Raw genomic sequence first — 20967 nt, 5'->3', positions numbered from 1 at the left:
TGAGACCCCTGCATTAGATAGATAGATGACTTTATTAATCCCACAACGGGGAAATTTCATTTATCTGTGGCAGCAAAAACAACATTCAGAAATAATCTATATAATATGACATCAAAAAAGGACATCACAAATGACATTCATATTAAATAATTAAAAATTATTATGAATATTATCAAAAATGAGATTCATATTAAATAAATAAATAAATATTAAATAAATACAGCTGCAAAAGCGTAAAAAACATGTGGTCTGCAAAACACGTGTTCAACTGTAAAAAACATGCAATTTTTTTTTCCAAATACAGAAATAAGTAATGAAGTTCACACCAAAAACAGACAACTGTTCAGGAGACAAAGTATATACATATAGTGTATACAATATATATATGTGTATACCATCCATCCATACATACATCACTATAAATTTCACTGAGAACAGACTAACATGAACTGAAAAAAAATGTTTTCCATGGAATTCATATGATACTCTAAATTTTTACAACAGTCTTTGTCTTATATATTCTTTACGCAACAATGATCAAAACCAAAAAAAAGAATCAATATATTTAAATCTGTGTAAAGATACTAGTTATAAAGATATTAGTTTCAAGTTTTTGGCAATACTTTGTGTAACCAGATGCTTCAATATTTAGTAAAATGTTTTTTTTTAATATTTAAAGAGTTTTTTAAATGTCCATCATAAGAGGCAGTTGATATTAGATGTATAGAAGAAATAAGATGTAAGTACTGACATCTGAGTAGGTTTCGTTGCTGTTGAATATTGGTATCGAAGGACAACCAAAAATTGGGGAGGACAACCATGTTTACTTGCCAGGTTGTCTGTAGGACAACCATCTTTTCCCCCTTATTTCTAACACTGATATTTATAGAAAAGTATGAAATGTCATTATTCAGTTGCACCCCTTAAAAAAACAGTAAAACAACAACCTGGTTAGTTTGTGAGATAATCTGAGTTTTTTTCTTTTTAAAAATAGGACCAGTAAGCACGCAATGGTCACATTACTGTATCTGCTAATCTGTGTGTCATTGTTTTCTTCCCTTTTCCAATAAGGTGTCAATCTTCAAGTCTTTACCTTCCATTAGGACCCTTAGGTTTGATGTCCGTCATATTCCACTTGTAGCTCATAAATAATTTGAAACAAGGCGTGTCAAGTGAGCAGTTTTATCCACAACCATCTTACATTAAGGAAAACTCTACTAACTGAACAAACGCTTCAAATGGTCACCAAGGCATCCACACACAAAATAACAAAAACAACAATTAATATGAAATTCTGATGTCTGGCTGAAAGGGAAGGATATATTGCCACCTGCTGGACAATAAGTTAAAAGACAAAACCGTAATTCATAATTTCTCCTTTATGATCAGTTGGGTCTTTTGAAAAGGATGCTATCCATATATCACTACCAATATCGAGCCCCTTTCTTGAAAAGGAGACTGCTTTCTTGAAGCTGACTTGTACCCGTTAAGAAAATAACCACAACCAAACAGACTGCAACAGTCAGCAGTTCAGCCCAGCTCAGGATGACACAGACTTAAGTTTTTTGGCGAAAAATGTTTCCAGAAAAATAAATACATTTTGTTTTGTGTTTAGTACAAGATCTTCTAAAATCACCATCAGGCTTTAGTTTACCCAAGGGTCTGCAACCTCAGGCTACAGAGCCACATGTGGCTCTTTTTGCCTCCAGTGACACTGAGACTAACTATAGTTTTACACCCTTGCTGACACCACACCAACTCGAAAGGCTTTGTGTGCTTTACCATCCCTCCAGAACGCAGAGATTTCATATACTGTCAAAAGTTTGATCTTCTCTGATCACACTTTTACTAGTTTCACTAGTTTTTTCATGCTGCACAACAATGTTTATTAGCGATGCAGAAGGGGGTTTCTAGATTTTTTTTTTAATATACCGTATCTGATGAATCTTAAACCAGTAAAGTCATGTTCAGGTTAAAAGGTAAGTTTTAACCTGCATCGTTTCAAACTTGTAGCACAGCATGTCTTCATTCAGATAAATCTAATCCATTATTCATTTGAAAGGAAATCATACAAGCCTTTGTCAAAACTAAAAAACAATTTTACATTTAGGGAAATGTTTTTTTCTTTATATTTCTGTTTTTATTCAAGTCCAAAATAAATTGTATACATTTTAAAAGTAACAACGATAAAAAAGCAGATCAGTATCAAACTTTTCAAACAAAGACTTTGAGAAACAGGACCAGCTCGCACTTCTATTATCAAAGGTTACAGACCCACCTGCCATAGCCGTAAGTTTGACCTTAAAAACCTATAATGTCAGTGTTCGGTCAGAACTCTGGCTGGACTAACTTTCAGCTGTGATTACAAAGATTAGGCACCAACACATTGAATATAATATCACACTTTGACACCATTCATAGTTTGTTTATTTAAGCAGGAAATGTGTTCAAAGATCCATTGAGCTCTTTGCTCCCTGATCTTCACTGTGGCTTTAATAACATCTTATTGTGGATGAGCTCTTAAACAGCATGTCCTTAATTTATGAACACGTCTTGTAGTTGAGTCATGGGATCTGGACTCCAAATCTTTTGCTCTGCATCAGGAGGCAGCAGGTTGCTTTTGCGCATCTGTAACACGTCCTCTGCTGACGCATGTCTCCTCATGTGTTCAGTAAAGTCCTTCCTTCTGCTGAAACTTACAGAACAAACGTCACAAAACATCTCCTCTAGGTGAGTGTTCATGTGCTTCTTCAGACTCGTTCTATGCGTGAAACTTTTACCACATTCCTCACAAGCAAAGGGTTTCTCTCCCGTGTGAATCCTCGTGTGACTTGTCAGAGTTATCTTGAGTGTAAAACTTTTACCACATACTTTGCAGAGGAAAGGTCTTGCTCCTGCGTGCGTCTTAATGTGATTGTCCAGCGTTGACCTTCGGTTGAAACTTTTGTCACATTCTTTGCAGGAGAAGGGCTTTGCGCCGGTGTGAATGGTCATATGGTTCCTGAGAGTGGTGCTCTGGCTGAAGCTTTTGTCGCACTCCTCACAGGAAAAGGGCTTTTGCCCGGTGTGAGTCAGCATGTGGCGTTTCAGGTTACAGCCATGGCGGAAGCTTTTCCCACATTCTTCACAGAATAATGTGGCCTCCGTGTGAATCCTCATGTGGCCGGTCAGATGACAGTTTTCACTGAAACTTTTCCCACATTTGTCGCAGACGAAGAGTTTTGCTGGTTTGTGGGCGAGGACGTGACTTCTGAAGGTAGACCTGAGATGAAAACTTTTACCACACTCTTCACAGCAGTAAGGCATTTCTCCGTTGTGGATTCTTCTGTGGTTGGTCAAAGTTGAAATGCTGGAATACTTTTTTCCACAATCTTTACAAGCAAATTTACTCTTCTTTTTCTTTGAGGTTTTGTCGCAGCTATTTCCTTCAGATGATTTGTCAGAGTCAGGATCACACTGAGGTTCTGATGCTTGAGAGCGTTCTACATTATGGACTGGACTTCTGCTGCTCTGAGGTTCTGCCTCTCCGTCTGTAGTTGATGCTTCCTGCAGGGCTTCTTCTTCATCATCAAACTCATCATTAAAGCTCTGAGTCTGGAACTGCTGATTGTTGAAATCTTCTATGAGCTCATTTTCCTCATGCAAAGTCACCATCACGATGTCGTCTTCCTGCTTCAGACCAAGCTGCTCTTCCTCCTGGCTGACGCTGATCTCTTCCTGTTGCTCCTTAATCCAAGGAAGTTCTGCTTCCTCCTGGTCCTCACTGGACTTTCTCTCCTGGTTCCTCAGATAATACTGTGGGAGAACTGCAGAAACAAACAGAACCTTTTCTGAAGTAGGGCTGTATATCACCAATAATTTCCAGAATCAATTCAAGTTTTGATTCTTTCCATCCTACGATTCGATTTAATTCAATTATGAATTTACACGGTTTACACATATTTGTATAGAAATACATTAATGATCTATATGTTTTGAAGTTACCGTATTTTCACGACTATAAGGCACACTTAAAAGTCATAAATTTTCTTCCGCCAGCAGGGGGCGCCCTATGAGCCGGTGTATGGAGAGAAATTAGACTCAGTCAGATTTGTGCGTGCGTAATTCTTGATTTGTGCGTAAATTAGGATTTGTGTATGCATATTCTTGCTTTGTGCGTGCGTAAATTAGGATTTGTGCATAAATTTGGATTTGTGCGTGATTTGTTACTCACATAATACGTTTTGTGTATAAGTTAAAAAATGTAAAATGAAAAAAGTACAAAATGCAATTTACGTATGCACAAATCAAGATTGCAACAGCTTGAAACTACTTACACACACATCTTTAAAAAACACACACGAATCCCTTGTTACGCACACACAAAGCCAAAGTTACGCACGGATCTACCGTGAGACTGTTTTCACGTCTCACAAATTCGTCCGTAAATGCTGCGTTTAAATACCAGTGGAATGCTCGGTCATTAGAATTTTCCTATCAGCCTTCCCTTCTAAACGTATCCAGACAATGACTCAATCAATACATGAAGACAGTAGATGTTAGTGTTGAACATAGAGGCTACTTACTTCGGGGCGTTGACCACCGAGATGGGCCGCCATTCTTCCCGTGACTCTCTCAGTCTGACTGCCTTTGATTTTTCCGGAAGAAAAAAAAACAGTGCCCCCTACTGGTCGTTCCTGTTACGCATTTTGTGTCAATTCAGTGTCTCGGAGAATAATATACTTTTAATATATATATTAGCGTTTAAAAGTGAACGTCACATTCTCAGATAATAATTTGTATTTTCCTTTAAAGTTTTTTTTAAGTCCTGCTACACCCACTGAAGGAAATACGTTTAGAAGGGAAGGCTGATAGGAAAATTCTAATGACCGAGCATTCCACTGGTATTTAAACGCAGCACTCACGGACGAATTTGTGAGACGTGAAAACAGTCTCACGGTAGATCCGTGCGTAACTTTGGCTTTGTGTGTGTGTAACAAGGGATTCGTGCGTGTTTTTTAAAGATGTGTGTGTGTAAGTAGTTTCAAGCTGTTGTAATCTTGATTTGTGCATACGTAAATTGCATTTTGTATTTTTTTAATTTTATATTTTTTTAACTTATACACAAAACGTATTATGTGAGTAACAAATCACGCACAAATCCAAATTTATGCACAAATCCTAATTTACGCACGCACAAAGCAAGAATATGCATACACAAATCCTAATTTACGCACAAATCAAGAATTACGCACGCACAAATCCGACAGAGTCTAATTTCTCTCCATACCGGTGCGCCTATTGTGTAGTTGTGGGTCGTAGAAGGAGTGAGGGAGGGAGAGAGACGTGAAGGCCACGTGGAACCTCACTGCAGTGCAACCATGGCCGGCCCTCCCTATACGCGAATTACGCAGCCGCGTAGGGCCCCCGTCACCACCAGGGCCCCGAAGTGGCGAAAAAATAAAATAAAAAAAAGACCCAAATCTGGCAACCTATTTCATAGCTGTGAATGTTGTGCAAAAGAAAGTTGCCTGCACTTTAATGATCCCCCTTGTCAACACACCTGAACCAATCTGGCAACCCAAATAATGACGTTACGCCACTCTCAGCAACGATTGGCCAACATCACTGCATTTAAGCCTGGCACAGTGTGCATTTACGAGCGCATTTTGTTTCAATAAAGTTGAGAAAAGAAAAAAAACGAGTGCATTTTGTCACGCTGATCAAAGCGACAACAAGAGCACTTCATGCCGAAGAGACTTTATCCATCAGGAGCTGAAAAAAGATGAACAACTTCAGCATCAATCACAAGGTAAGTTTGGAGGATGATGGGGCCATATTTTTTACATTATCCAGTATTTCTGTGCATTCGCGATTTAAAATACTAATTGATCCGAAGTTCGGTAAAGTTAGAAAGACAGGTGAAGTTTGCACATAAACGACCCCGTTTGTCGTAATTTCCAATGGAAAACTCTAAAATAATTCTGATACCCAAGTTTCCTGGATGAGGTCAGACATGACCTTCCAAAACGGCGAAGAGAAGATTAAATAACGACAATGGTGATGGCTGATAAATGTTTAACTCACGTTATTGTATTGTTTAATTGTTTTGCTAACACATATTTAGTGCGTTCTGCATTTTCCGGTTTATGTCAGTATAGAAACTGCTGTTTATCTGTTATAGACAGTCTGGTAGTCTGACTTTTTCAACAATGTGTCTTAAAATCTTGCATTAGCATGAAATATGGAGAATCAAAACTGCCAAATACATAGGAAATAAAGGTTCTAATTTATTAATGACAAATAAAATGAATGTACTCATTTTAAAATTATGAACATACAAAATAATAGAATAAGAAGTGTATAAATGCTTATATTTCCATTTATACTCAAATTATTATTCACATTTATTATTTATAAATAGGTACATTTCTTTCTCATTTGTATTTCACAGTTTTGGTTTTACATAATGAGGATGTTTTGCACAGTTCCGTGTCAGCCAACATTTTCTTCTGCTCTCAAAAAGTATCAAAAAGTATTGGAGGAGGTGCAGCATCCACATCCCTTCATGTGGCATGTAAAGTAATTTAAAAAACAGTGTCTGCATAACCCCTTTTTTTCCATAAACAGCGGCTGAAGAGTATGGAGCCCCAAACTGTTCTTAATAATAAATAAATATGATCTTGTGCAAATATATAATCAAACAATCTATTTCTCATAAATATATAAAAAGATCATGACATTGTGAAAAACCTGCACACAGATTTTAACTGAACCACTAAACTATTAGTAGTATTCTGCTATAGTTATTTTATTAACTTCATCAATAATTATTGTATAATGATTCTTGTTTTTTAGCTGCAGAGGAAACTCCTGTCACCACATCTTCTGTTGAAAGGGAAAATGTTGATGTTGCTGCTGGTAAGTTCAAATCTACCCAATATGGAACCCAAATCAAACTTATTGTTTCATTATTACTTAAAGGACAGTCATACATTTGTGCACAGACGCACAACAGTGAAGGCACTTCTTTCCAACATTCTGCACTAGATATATCTCATTTATATTACAACAACAGTTGCGTTTTGTTGGTGCTGCTGATCAGTTAGAGGGCCCACAAATTAAATCTCGCTTAGGGCCCCCGGAAGACCAGGGCCGGCACTGAGTGCAACTATCTATATTTTAAAGCCTTCTATGCTCCTTCTACCTCATAACCCTCAAACATTTCAGTACAGGAGTGAGCAGAGAAGCAGCTGGCCCACTGCTTTAAACTGCTGCTTTCGCTAGCGCAAAGGAGAAATGCAGAGACAGACTGGCGCAGTTCTGTGTGTGTGTGTGTGTGTGTGTGTGTGTGTGTGTCTGCTGAACGGAGCAGGTTTTCGCCAGGCAAATGAAGAAAGGAGACCCGCAAGTCTGTGTGTGTGTCTCTGTGTGTGTGCTGGAAGCAGCTCCGTTTTCTAGCCTATATAAAGGAAGAGAGGAGACGGCACACGCAGCGTCTGTGTGTGTGCCGTGTGTTTAGCGCTTGTACAGAGGAAGGGAGCGCTGCAAGTGAGCGACCATTCAGTTTGTGATCAGTTAGGGAGAACAGTAACAAGATAAAAATGTTTCCTCTAAAAAAATCAGAGACTGGATGTTTTATTAACCCATTCTAGAAGCGCTGAGGGTCTGAACGGGGCGTTAACGTGCGCGCGCCTTAACACCCGGTGCGCCTTTTCTATGCCTTTTCTATGTGTCAAAGACGGAAAAATCCTCCGTGACTGAGACCGCGCCCTAACATCCGGTGCGCCCTATGGTCGTGAAAATACTGTATATGTATTAATCTTATAGTTCACATACTGCAAAATGTATTAGTGAAATAATAAACCATGAGATTTTTAACACCATAAATGTAGCTACAACAAAAGTGTTCCGATCTTTAACATTGTAAAAGCTCTAAAATGGCTCATACTACAAAAATGTTCTGCCTCTCCTAGGCCGCATTTACACTGCATGGTTCAAGTGACCCGATTCTGATTTTTTCCTCTCATGTGGCACAGATCGGATATGACCGGTGAACGTGTAAGCAGGACAAAAGCTCATGGATTCTGAATGTCTCAGATCAGATTCAGGCCTCATTCATATGTGGAAATAAATCAGATACGAATCGGATACGTGCGTTTGCGTGTGCCATGTAAGCAGACAAATCGGATATTCCCCAGTAAATGCAAGTCGTGTCCTGTGACGTCAACTCAGGACACCACCAACTGAGATCACATGACTTATTAAGGTGCTTTTGTGCGCTGATTTTGCTGTTCGAGGACAGCTGGAGCCCCATCAGCTGTTACCTTTCAGCCTCAGGCTTCAGACCGTAGTCGGAAACCACTGTTATTTCCGATCCGGTCCCGGTCGGAACGCAAACGGTAACTAATCAAGCGGGACACCGTTGCTCTGGAACAGGCTAGAAGCCGTTTATTTCTTTGCTTGGATCAAACTGTTAGTAAAGCACAACGTCTGCAAACACTTCCTCGTTCAAAACTCAGAGAGAGCACATAAGCCGGCCGAGCAGCCCCCCTTTTTCCTCTCCCGCGCATCCCCTCTCCTGCCTCATCCAGGAGCGCCCAAGGCACACAAAAGAAACGCAAGAAGGGGAGGGTTTCGCCATACTAAACGTTTGCCGTTTGGACCAACACGCATCTTCTAAATGTGCTTTTATTACTGTTATGATTATTATTAAGGGCCTACTCGCTCATCATTTTTTAAGTCCATGCGGTCAGTGCTCAGGTCCGCGGAAGGCAGAAATGCTGCTACGTCACGTAGTCCTCAGAAGTTCTACGTTTGATAGTTTCAGCATTGTATAGTGTAAATGCAAAAATCGGTTACGGGTCACTTTTAAAAGATGATGTAAGCGGGCCATCAAAAAAATCGGATATAGTCAGAAAATCAGATTTGGGCATCAAGACCTGCAGTGTAAATGCAGCCCTAGAGGGTGTTTCAGTTTGGTCACTAGGAGGAGCTTGCGCCATAGCATTACAAGATTTAAGCAAAAACTGCTTTAGACCACAAATGGGTTTCTTTAAAAAATGTTTCCTTAAAAGAGCTTGGAAAATTCAAGTCTGTGAGTATAGATGTAAAGCTGTTCATTTAGTCAGCAATGTATATTTTTATTTAAAAGTCACTGTGGCAATGTACAGAAACTAAATTAGAAAAAATGTGTATCTGTCTAAATATTTATGGTCCTGACTGTAGGTTGAATGGGCGTTAGCATTAGCCGTCCTATGGGAAATTCCATTGTACACTAGCAACAAGCTAACGGACTTCGGTTATTTGTTAGGTCACTGGAAAAGAAAGTGCATAAAAGATCAATCTGTTACTTTAATGGATCAATTATTGATCTATTTAGCTTGGATCGATTCAGATCAATTTTAATCAACCCAGCCCTAATTTTATGTTCAAGATGGATCTTGTGCTAAAGGCTGTGTCACACAGCCACTACATTTTGCACATTTTCCATGAATTAAATTTCTGGTTTTCGTGATGCATAATATATGTAATCCATAAGTGGTTGTTGCGTTCGTCATTCGTCGATGTGCGCAGATGTCCGTAGAGGGTTTTGGCTGACGTTCAAATTACGTAATTGATGCATGAATCACTAATTAATGCATGTAAGCAGCGCAATAATTACGCACATTTTCATGTTCTTTGCATGGTTTATACATATTTCTTACTTGGTTTTTGCATAGTTCATTCTGAGCATTTTTATTTATCTTTTTTTTGTTTTTGTTTATTCATGTTTTATTTATGCTTCCTTACTCTGTGATGTATAAAAATGAGAGCATTTTAATTCCATACCTTTAGTTTTTTTGTTTGTTTATATATTCATATTTTTTTAATCTTCATTTGGTGTGTTCTTGTGTTTTATTGCACTACAGCAGTGTTTGTTTAGACAAACAGCTCAGTTCTCCAGGACTTCTTTTAAACAAGTATTTAAATCACTTTAGTAAAAAAGAAAAATTATGAGTTCCTCCTCCTGCAATTTATTCTAGTTTTAGACAACAAATGACAAATGTTACACTTTAACTAAAAATAAAAAAAATTGCAAATTAGAAAAAGAAAATACATTAAAAAAAACAACAACTATTGAATGTAACCTTAACAGAACAATCATAATTCAAACCTTTTGGGAGCAAAATAATTCAGTGAAACTCTGCGGTTACACCCCTCTGCGACCCTATAATAAATATAGCTGTAGAATTTATGCAGGTTACTTGCGTTAAATTCAAAGTATGGGATATGGAATCTGTCAATGAGAAACATGTTCATAACAACAAAGTCGTGCCTAAATTAATGTTTTGCAGAAAAAAATATGAATACTACATTTAGTTTTATGTTTAACATGTCTGTTGCTGAATACGATTTTTCTTTGTTTTGAAAGCCACTCACTCACTCTCAAAAATACATCACGGATCACAGGATAACGCATAAAGTCCCAAAACATCAATCGTTCAAATTTGGTCATGTGTATTGAAGTTCATTTATTAAAATAAAATAGAACCTTTTGGAATGTTAATGATCTCATAATGGGGAAATTATCTTGTTACTACAGGGCTCCAGACTGCGACCAGATAGTCGCATTTTGCGACCAAAATTTGAGAGTGTGCGACTGAATTTTACATCCAGTCGCACATGTGCGACCAGTAAATTTGCCTCCCCCACCCTCCGTATTTTTTTATACATTAAACGTGGAAAAGGAACGTCAATGATCAATGAAATGAGCAATGACATGATCAATGAGACGTGAGCGCACACGCACGCAAACACACACACACTCGCACACATACTCATGAGACGCGAGCACACACTCGGGGGAGGGGCCTAGAGATAATCGATTGCGCGTAAACATCTGTGGAAATATCATCACAACCTGATATGTGCGTGCGTCTAAGCTATGAGCAAGCGAACTATTGATTCGTTCTTCCGACCTGCGGCTAGTGTACACCTTTTCATTGTCGTGCGCGGGGCTGACAAAGCAACCAATAACAGTGGGGTAAATGACTATTGGGGGCTTGACATTGACTGGGCTTGAAAGCAGGAGAACATGTAAGGCAGGACACCTGACAGCCCCTTCCCCGGACCACATTAAGGAGTTTCTTAATTTCCTTTTTAGAACGTATCTATTCGATCGTAATTTTCTAAATACATGCAGTCCGTGCTGAACTTTTCTCTGGGCCGCACGGAGCCGGAGGAGGGTTACGGTTATGGTGACGGTTTGGCGCGCGGCGGCACGGCTGTCACTGCAGCACACCGCTCCCGCGGGAGATGGTCAGCTGAGGAGACAGACCTACATCCGTGACAGCTAACGGAGCTTGAACATTAAACACGTGCGAGCAACAACAAGATTTAGTCTTAGACGCACTTAAATCACGTGTGGAAAATGCAACGATAGACGTGTTTGAGGTGGTGGTGGGGGGGGGGGGGGGGAGCAAATCTGCTGCGAGACTGAGTGAGAACAAGAAGTTGGAGTTGTCCTTAACATTCAATTAAGTTTTAATATGCCTCTTCCCCTTAGTATGATCTGTGTTATTATATATTTTATATTGATTTGATTGTTTTGTAATGTATGTAGCCTTTTTTTAATCAATTCGTATTTTAAACTATTTTAATTGATCACTCAACTACAAAAACCCATCAGGACACATGTCCCATAATGCATTGTTTTGTAGTCATCAGGGCAGCTTTCAGTCAGCACATTACTAAATATCCAGCTGTGTTAGCTTAGGTTGGGCCTTGCTCCCGCCCCTTTCTCGTGATATTTTTGTGATGATTGACAGGTGATGTTGGAGCAAAAAGATCACATCACACACCAGGTGATCTGCTCAGCCACCTGGGTGATCTCAAACACGCTTATTGTGCATCTTGGCTGCACTTAAATGTATGGTATTTTTTTTACTATTTGTACTGTCATGACAGCGATGGTGCTGTCAGTTTACCTTGTTGCATCACTGTATTATTAGTAATACAGTGGAAATCAGTAGATTTGGTTAGCATGTTGATTTACGGTATGCGCCCCTAAATTTTCTGGTTGTGCCCCTAAAATTTTCATTTAGGGGCCACAGTGCTCCTAGTGAAAAAAGTTAGTCTGGAGCCCTGTACTATAGCTCAGCTGAAAATGGAATAAAAATAATAATACAGCAATCTCCGGCAGTATTTAGTCTGTGACGGGCGTCAACAGCTGACTGTGAGAACCAGGGGTCACAAAATGGCAGTCTGCAGTCCGAGGGCCGCGGTCAGGAAAAATGCATGCCGTACACAAACTTTGATTCTTTCATTCATTCCTCTTCTTCCGTTTGTTCCCTTTCGGGGCTGCCAGAGCCTATCCCAGCCACTTATGGGTGAAAGCAGGGGGCACCCTGGACAGGTCGCCAGTCTGTTTCACTCTCACATTCACACCTTGGGACAATTTAGATGAACCAATTAACCTATGAAGTAGGGTTGTGCCGATGGAGAGACACCATCGTGATGCCACGCCCCCGCCACGCTGCGAGTCGACACCATAAGCCGCGGTCACATGTGAAAAATATCTTGACCGGATCAATGGTCGGATTATAATCCAACCGTGTACATGGTTCCAGAAAAATGTTTTCAGAATATAAAAAACGTTCACATTGGTCACACTTTCGGTCGGAATAAATCATTCGCACGTGCGCAGTAGGGTTTGAAAAAGCGGAAGCGGATATCAGTTCCGCCGAGCGGCTATTTTTTTCTCAAACTTTATTGAATGTAACAATTCAATACAAAATGTTGCCGAGCGGCTTTATTCATTGATATGTTAGCTCGGTAATATACGAGACGATCTTCTAAACGTGCTTTTAATAATGTTACGATTATTATGAAACGCCTGTTCGCTCATCGTTTTATTTTTAATCCGTGTGGTCATGGCTTTTTCTGTTGAAAAACGGAGCCGGAAAGAAGCCAGAATTAGCAGAATGCTAACACGGGCTAACAACATTAGCTTTGGGTGGTGCTGCAAACTGCATCTTGGCTGCTAGAGCTGCGGAACGGATCGCAGTTCTAAATCTCCATACCGCTCATGTAACAAAGCCCCCCCTTCCACTCAAACACAAAGCTGTCAGTCCGCGCTCCGCCGGTCCACTTGACTGATTAAGTGCGGGAGCGGACTACTTCTTTTCTTTTCTTCTTCTTCCCTCAGTTTATACTGCGGATGAGTCATTAGTTGGGAAATAAAAATACATAAAGTAATAAAGTAAAATAAAGAATAGCAATTATATAAGACCGAAATATTAAAAATAGCCCCCCCCCCCACGACGATATCATCGTCCATCCCGATGGTTGACAGCAAACATCGTCAACGGCCAATTTAAGGGACATCGCCCAACCCTACTATGAAGCATGTTTTTGGAAAGAAGGAGAAAGCCGAAGTTCCCAGAGAAAACCCACGCATGCACAGGAGAACATGCAAACTCCACACAGAGGGGTCCCCCAGCTGGGACTTGAACCAGGAGCCTTCTTGCTGTGAGGCAAGAGCTCCAACAACTGCACCACTGCGCAGTCCTTTTGATTCTTTCCACTTTTTTTATTTTGTTTACCACATCCGCCTGTCGTAACTCGTCCCGTGACATAAAGGAACTGCTCTCTCGGAGCCATAGACTGTAAAAACAATGGACGAATCGAGGTGTGACGTCACTCTTGCAAAATGGCGCCAAATCCCTCAGCAATAGCTTCCTGATTTGGGCATTGCTATGTTGAAACCAGTCGTCAGTGATTGGTCCAAGCTGCTCAGAGTCATCGTATCTATGGCGACAGTAGGTTGCCATAGATACTATCACTCAGAGCGACTCGGAGTACATTAATAATCTATAAGTTTCAAAGTTATAGTTCACATTACTCAGAACAAACTATTGGTATAGTTGGCTGCCAGTTAGCCTACTTCTTCTCCAAGTTAGCTTTCTTGATTTAATTATTTTCCATTCATTTTCTTGACCCACTATATCCGTTTCGGTCACGGTGCTGCCGAAGCAGTTTCCAGCTACTGTTGGGCTAAGGCGAGGTACATCTAGCAGCATTGAGAGACTGGGTGCTTTTCAAGCTCAAGAGTGGCTTTTATTCTGAGTTTGCGGGCAAAAATTTCTTTAGGCGAATAAACATTTTGGGATCAGTTCAGAAGTTTTTACTACTTATTAAATGCAAGTGCATTTAATAAATGTAATCTTTTCCAAGTAATAATAATGTAAAAAAAACAAACAAACAAAAAATGTGATTTCAAGACAACAATATAACGGCTGCAGAGGGCCCCCATCTCATTGTTCACCCGGTGACCCCAAACTGCTAAGTCTGCCACTGCCTGTGACCACGTGACATATTTGGGACTGTTCGTTAAAAGGGGAAAATTTCATATTCTAGACAAGTTAGTCTTATTCAAAGCAATGTAAAACTAAATGTTGAATTCATATTTTTGCCAAGTTAATTTGAGCATCTTTGTCTTCATGTATATGTTTCTCCCAGACAGATTCCTTACCCCATACGGACATACCTGTACTGCTTCCCAGCTGTAAACGTGACTTCATCATCATGACATCTAGCAGTCTTCGCTGACGTTCCACCTCCCCCTCCAGCTTACAGATGGTTTGCTCCACGTGAGTGAAGATTTCTTCCGCAGCGGCGGTTAACCGCTCACCGATAAACTTTCGGAGAGACTGAACTGAAGACATTTTCACTGCAGCTGCTCTAGTATTCACATCAAACTCCATCGTCCTCTGCAGAGAAGCTAACACAGCTAGCGCTCCTTTTCTGTTTACATACCCATCATGCAACGCTGCTACAGCCTGCATTTAGAAAACAACCATTGGTTGCTCTTGGAGAGCGGCTGAGCACCATTTGCAATTACTATTTTACATCCTTTCAAGCTCTTAATTTAAAATCATGATATTGTTCCTCAGAGGCCGTTTAAAAATCAAACTTCAGGTTTAGGTAAAGTCCTGATGCTTTTGCTTTTGGGGTCACGGGGCTGCCAGAGCCTATCCTGGCCACTGGTGGGCGAAGGCAGGGGACACTCTGGACTGTTCGCCAGTCTGTCGCAGGGCCACTCAATTACACATTTAATTAATCTTAAATTAACTCCTCATTTAGGCTCTCTGGTTTTAAACTTGAGAGTTTGGTGATTTCAAAGATAATTTCTTACGTTTAGATTTTGCCTGGATGCTGCCATGTCTTCACTAATATTTAGAAACCTCAAATTTTAAGAGTTCCCAGTTCGAGCTGCAAGCCTTTTCCAGTTGCGCTTTATCCCAGTAAAGTTGAATGAGTCTCTTAATCACCGATTGAACACGTTCATGTTTTAATAATGCGCTGTTCAGTGTCCAGTAGATATAACAGATATTTTGGGACCCATTTTCATCAGGAAAAAGTTTTATTTTGATTGTTAAAGCTTTGTGGTCAGTTAGTGGTGTTAAAATGTCTGCAGAAACATTCTCTTTTTCTACATCAGAATCAGAATTACTTTATTGATCCCACATGTGGGAAATGTGTTAGTTACCGTAGCAAATGACAGCATTGTAAACATAAGAGAAAGAAAGAATAATATAAAAAACAAAAAAAGAAACATAAATGTAAACAATTAGGTGCTATAATATAAAAAGCTATTTACAGACAGTGCAGGTAAAAAGATGTGCAAAACCAAAAATGTGCAAAAAAGCAACTCATCCTCACAATAAGACAAATAAAGTGACCATTTGTATAACAATCAGTGTACAAGACGTCCCCCTTAAAATTACTCCTCATGCAACATACCCCTGCAGAGAATTCTGTGCCATGTAAAAAAAACAAAAGTCGTCCCTCCATTGAGCTTTCCCAAAACTTAAATCCTTAGCAAGCGAATGAGATTCCCTGAAAAAATTCAAAATCAGTTTTTTGCTGTCTATGTGAATCCCTGTGTAACCATGGCTGTGACCAAATTCCTTCATTACTCACTACATAGTGCACTTTATAGTGCGTTTGCCAATTTGTAGTGTTGTCCTATTCCAAAATTTAGTGCCCTAGAAACTTCTCAGAAGTCTCTGCCAGAAACCAGTGTGCATTGTTGCTCATTAGATTGGTGAATATGGACTACAATGCATTGCGTTGCAAAAAACTGTTTGAAAACATTTTTTTAATAAACCATCAACGTTTTCATCATTAGAACACAGTGGATTCATATACCGTTGTTGTAAATGACATCTATTAGAATTTCACTTTGTGAAATCAAATATGTCATATTTATATATTTATAAAAAGTAGTGACTACGGTGTCCGAATTGCATCAAGCATCGGAGGACTAGACAGTCCCGCACTATATCGTTTCACATAACCCATAATTTCAGCGCCAGCTCTATTGTTTCTATTTCTACGTATGACGCTCAGCCAACGCGCGAGCTTGCCACAATGCATTATGGGAAGTAAACACAAAGAGGTGCTAGCAGCGTTAGCTTCTCTTCGAAAGTCCGCGGTGTCTTTGTAAAGCTTTGCGTGGGTTTCCGTTAGTGAAAATGTCTTCACTTCAGTCTCTCAGAGAGTTCATCAGTGAGCGGTTGACCGCTGCTGCGGAAGAAATCTGCACGCATTTTGAAGGAACCATTGTCCAGTTCGAAGCGGAGCTAAGCCGCCAGCGAAGGCTGCTGGACATCGTGTTGAAGCCGCAGATTCTGCCCCAAACCACAGGTTTGTTCACCTAAGTCCTTACAGACAATAAACCGGAAATCAGGAATATGGCTCCTCCCTTTGCTTTAAGGTGGAATTCAGGTGACCTCCGGCATAACAAATATTTTACCTTCTTTACTTCTGCAAAGATGCTGGTGCTCGGACTGTACTCACAAAGAACAAAGAGTTTAAGTTGCAGCTTTGTTTAGCTATGAGACTAGTCTGAATAATGGATTAACATGTAATCATTTTTAGTAATTAATTGTTTGCTTCGTATATTTACGATTAGTTAAAAACTAACAAGTGAGGGAAGAGGCCACACCAAGTATTTCATACAGATGAAGTTGATCTTAGCTCATTATTGAACCTTCATCTAAATAATTTTACAAAAGAAAACATTGAAGCTAAGTCACTTTAAAGACCCACTCTGATGATGCCGTTTTTATAACCTGTTCTTGTAGCATTTTTCTGATGACGGAGGACATATATATATATATAAATAAGACTAAGATAAAATTTGTATTTCTTTGTTCAAATCGTTGTAAATCAGGAGCAGATGAAGACATGCAGTTTAAAAAAGATTGTATTTGTTAGAAACAGACTGGACGGGCTCCATGCTCCACTCCATGCTGATCATCCACATTCAGACAAATAGGTCCTTGAACGTCTTTGTTTTCCTCGTCTGAGCTGGAAACTTCATCCGCTCTGCAGAAACTAAAAGAACGCTTGGAAAATAGATGATCGGAGGGGAACTTTAAGGAAATTTGACTAAAATAGGAATGAGCTATCTTTTGAGCACCCCCATCCAATGGCATCACCCATTCAGAACAATGCAATGTTGGAGTAAAAATAGAATGACATTTATATGGGTGCTGTTTATGTTCAATATTATAGATAAAAAAGCAAAGTATTTATTAAATGTAAAAATGTTCCAGTACATTCTGGGTGTTTCTACTTATGTTTTGCAACAGTTTTTTTTTTACATTTATTCTCTGCATGTTAAACATGTTTTTCTGATGTGCTGCTGCCCCCTAGTGGCAGAAAGATGAAATTCACTATGAAGTTAGACAGAGAGGCACTAATATAACATTTGGATGGTAAAGATACCTCCACAGGTTTAAAAGTTGATCTTGTGTTTCTTTGTTTCTGCAGCTCTCCCTCAGTATTATCTGAGGAACCAGGAGAGGAAGTCCAGTGAGGACCAGGAGGAAGCAGAACTTCCACAGATTAAAGAGCAAGAGGATGAGATCAGCATCAGCCAGGAGGAAGATCAGCTTGGTCTGAAGCAGGAGGATGATATTGTGATGGTGACTCCTTTGTATGAGGAAAATGAGCTCATAGAAGAAGATTTCAACAATCAGCAGCTCCAGACTCAGAGCTTTATTGATGGTCAGGATGAAGAAGAAGAAGAAGAACAAGAAGAAGAAGACCAGCAGGAAGCATCAACATCAACCACAGATGGAGAGATAGAACCTCAAAACAGCAGAAGCGACAGACTGGGAAGAAATATCAAAGTGGAGGACAGCCCTCACATGTTAACAAGTCCGTGTGATCCCCGCTTTGAGATGATGGCGGAAAACGCCGACATTTTTGGAAAAACCTTCAAGAAGAGGATTCTATTGAAGAAGCAGAAAACCAAAACGTTTTTCTGCAAACTGTGTGGAAAAAGTTTGACCACTGCGAAGAGTTTGAGGCGCCACATCACAATCCACACCGGAGAGAGGCCTTTCTTCTGCATCCAGTGCCACAAAAGTTTCAGCCACAGCTCCTACCTCCGGAGCCACATGAGAACGCACTCCGGAGCGAGGCCGTTTCCCTGTAGCGTCTGCGGCAAAACTTTCACCAGACGCTCTCATCTCAACCGGCACACCATCATCCACACGGGGGAAAAGCCCTTCTCCTGCCACGTCTGCTTCCAGAGTTTCAGCAGAAGAGAGCATCTGACCGGTCATGTGAGAAAACACGCCGGCACAGAAGATGACATCAGCAGATAGCTGCTTTTTACAATCTCTTTTTGGCGCTCTGGGCAGGTCACAGGGGTTTGTCGCTGATGGTGTGACCTTTTTTGTTGTTCATCTTCCTCTTGGCCATCAGGTGTAATCCTCAGAACAGTTTCCATGTCCTTGATTGCATCCCCATGACGACAGCCTCTCTGCCGCTTCCCAAGGATGTCACAGTGGTTACGACAGACATAGACGTTTAGCACCACAGCGTGGGATTCTGCTTCTTAAGCTGCGTTTACACCAAAGGCGGTTTGCGTGTCAGGGGCATCCAGTTTTATGTTGAGTCAACAAACAAACGTGATCAGAGGTCGGCCACAGCGTGAATCGCGTTTGGCGTGAACGCAGCACTACACAAACGTGAACATTTCCTGCAAGCCCTTAAACTCATGCTAATACTTAAAAGCAGCTGGTGAAAATATATGAACTGCTCCTATCTGTAGTAGTTAAAATCTTAATTTCAGGCAGAATTTCATAACTTCTTATAAGCTGATAGAAAACTATTTTTATTTGTGGAAGTTTTGTCTTCTTTTTTTCTTGTAGAGCTTCAAAGCTGCCTCTGTGTTACTGTTGCATGTAATGTTTTTTAAAGAAAAAATAAAATATTTTTTTATGATTTTGTGTTGGAAATTCTTCCATCTTCAGCCTTATTTCCTCTCAGCACTGCGGTTTCTGCCCTCCGTCAGCTCACCTGCATCTTTGAGTCCCTAATGACTAACGATTCATATCATAATTAGTGGTTGACGATCCGATTCATAGTCGATTTCGGTTCATTCTAAATGATTCCATTCACTGACCTAAAATGGATCCAGGACATCTTTCCATCTAATCCATTTTTTTTTTATTTTGAAATGATTTCATTTGGGTTAAAGTTGATTCAATTAATAACTTCCCTTAGACAGATTGATTTGGTTGGATCGTAGGAATATAAATCGATTCATCGATTAATCAATTGTTACACCCCAGCAATGACTGCAGACTCCAGAAGAGGTCAGGTCACATGTGCTTAGATCAGAGGTCTAACGGAGACTAACAGAGATTTGCAGGTAAACATTTATAAAATTGTATAAATACAGGAGTCAAAAGAAATAATATGGTAAATGGTGTATACTTATATAGCGCCTTTCTTCCTACAAGGAAAAAGTGCTTTACAGTCATGGACCCATTCACCCAGTCACACACACATTCACACACTGGTGGCGGCTCCGCTGCCAAACAAAGGCACCCGCCTACCACCAAAGGCAAGGTGGGGTTCAGTGTCTTGCCCAAGGACACTTCAACTAATGGGCATGCAAGGCGGGAATTGAACCTGCAATCTTACAATCATGGGATGACTGCCCTACCGCTGCACCACTCCCGCCCCCTACAACAAAAATACAACAAAACATTCAAATAAATGAGCCAATAAAATTCTAATATGGCAAATTATGATGCAATACATATTAGGCGTATTTGAGATGAACCAGCACCTGCCTGGATTGTCAGTGAGATCAGCCGGAGGCGGGGTTCGGCCTCTGAGATGAAGGCAAACGCTGCGCTGTGGTGAGGATTAACAAGAACAGGAAGTCAAGGTTGTCCTTATCATTGGAATGAGTTTTAATATACCTCTCCCCCTTAGTATAGTCTATGCTTTTACATCTTTTATATTCATTTTATTCATTCATTTATCTCCTAAGCCCGTTTTATCCCTTTCGGGTTCATGGGGCTGCTGGGGGCTATCCTGGTGTTTGAAGGCAGGGGACATCCTGGACAGGTCGCCAGTCTGTCGCAGGGCCACAATCACACACCCATGCACACTCACATTCACAACAAGAGACAATTCAGAGTAACCATTGAACCTATGAAGCATGTTTTTGGGCAGTGGGAGGAAGCCACGCATGCATGCGGAGAACATGCAAAGTCCACACAGAAAGGTCCTCCACTGGTGTTCAATTTCAGAACCAGGGACCTTCTTACTGTGAGGCAAGAGCACTAACCACTGCGCCCCGGTAAGGTAAATATAAAATAGCTGAGGCACCTGTCACATCGGGTGCTCAATGGTTTAAATTCACAAAATGGCCCGTAGTCCCCAAGATTAAAGAAATGCAATTCAAAATTATAAACAATTATATTATCCAGCGGCAGAAACGTTTAGGGGTAGATTTGGCCTTGAGGTCGATCCGTGTATTTTCTATCTTACAGGCCCAGAAACATCAGACAGCTATTTTTGTCATGTCCAGTGATCCAAAGCTTCTGGCAAGATTTTCACAACTGGCTTAGTCAGAAAATTAACCTACAATTCACAGAAGACGATGTTTTGCTTTATAACAGTATGTTG

General features: G+C 40.2%; 2 protein-coding genes across 2 annotated transcripts; one reads left to right on the top strand and one right to left on the bottom strand.

Moving 5' to 3' along the window:
• Positions 1-1226: 1226 nt before the first annotated feature.
• Positions 1227-14815, bottom strand: LOC111946917 (zinc finger protein 665-like). The gene is made up of 2 exons (XM_023952268.1): positions 14510-14815; positions 1227-3806 (listed from the first exon to the last, which is right to left on the bottom strand). The coding sequence occupies exons 1-2, from the start codon at positions 14805-14807 to the stop codon at positions 2536-2538; spliced, it is 1569 nt and encodes a 522-aa protein (XP_023808036.1). The 5' UTR covers positions 14808-14815; the 3' UTR covers positions 1227-2535.
• Positions 14816-15662: 847 nt separating this feature from the next.
• On the top strand, positions 15663-19266 carry LOC101160702 (zinc finger protein with KRAB and SCAN domains 5). The gene is made up of 2 exons (XM_004083105.4): positions 15663-16671; positions 17803-19266. The coding sequence occupies exons 1-2, from the start codon at positions 16500-16502 to the stop codon at positions 18642-18644; spliced, it is 1014 nt and encodes a 337-aa protein (XP_004083153.1). The 5' UTR covers positions 15663-16499; the 3' UTR covers positions 18645-19266.
• Positions 19267-20967: the final 1701 nt, after the last annotated feature.

Source organism: Oryzias latipes, chromosome 23, assembly GCF_002234675.1.
Source record: "Oryzias latipes chromosome 23, ASM223467v1".
NCBI lineage: Eukaryota > Metazoa > Chordata > Actinopteri > Beloniformes > Adrianichthyidae > Oryzias > Oryzias latipes.
The sequence above is the reverse complement of the archived record's forward strand: the minus strand, read 5'-3'. Positions and strand labels throughout refer to the sequence as shown.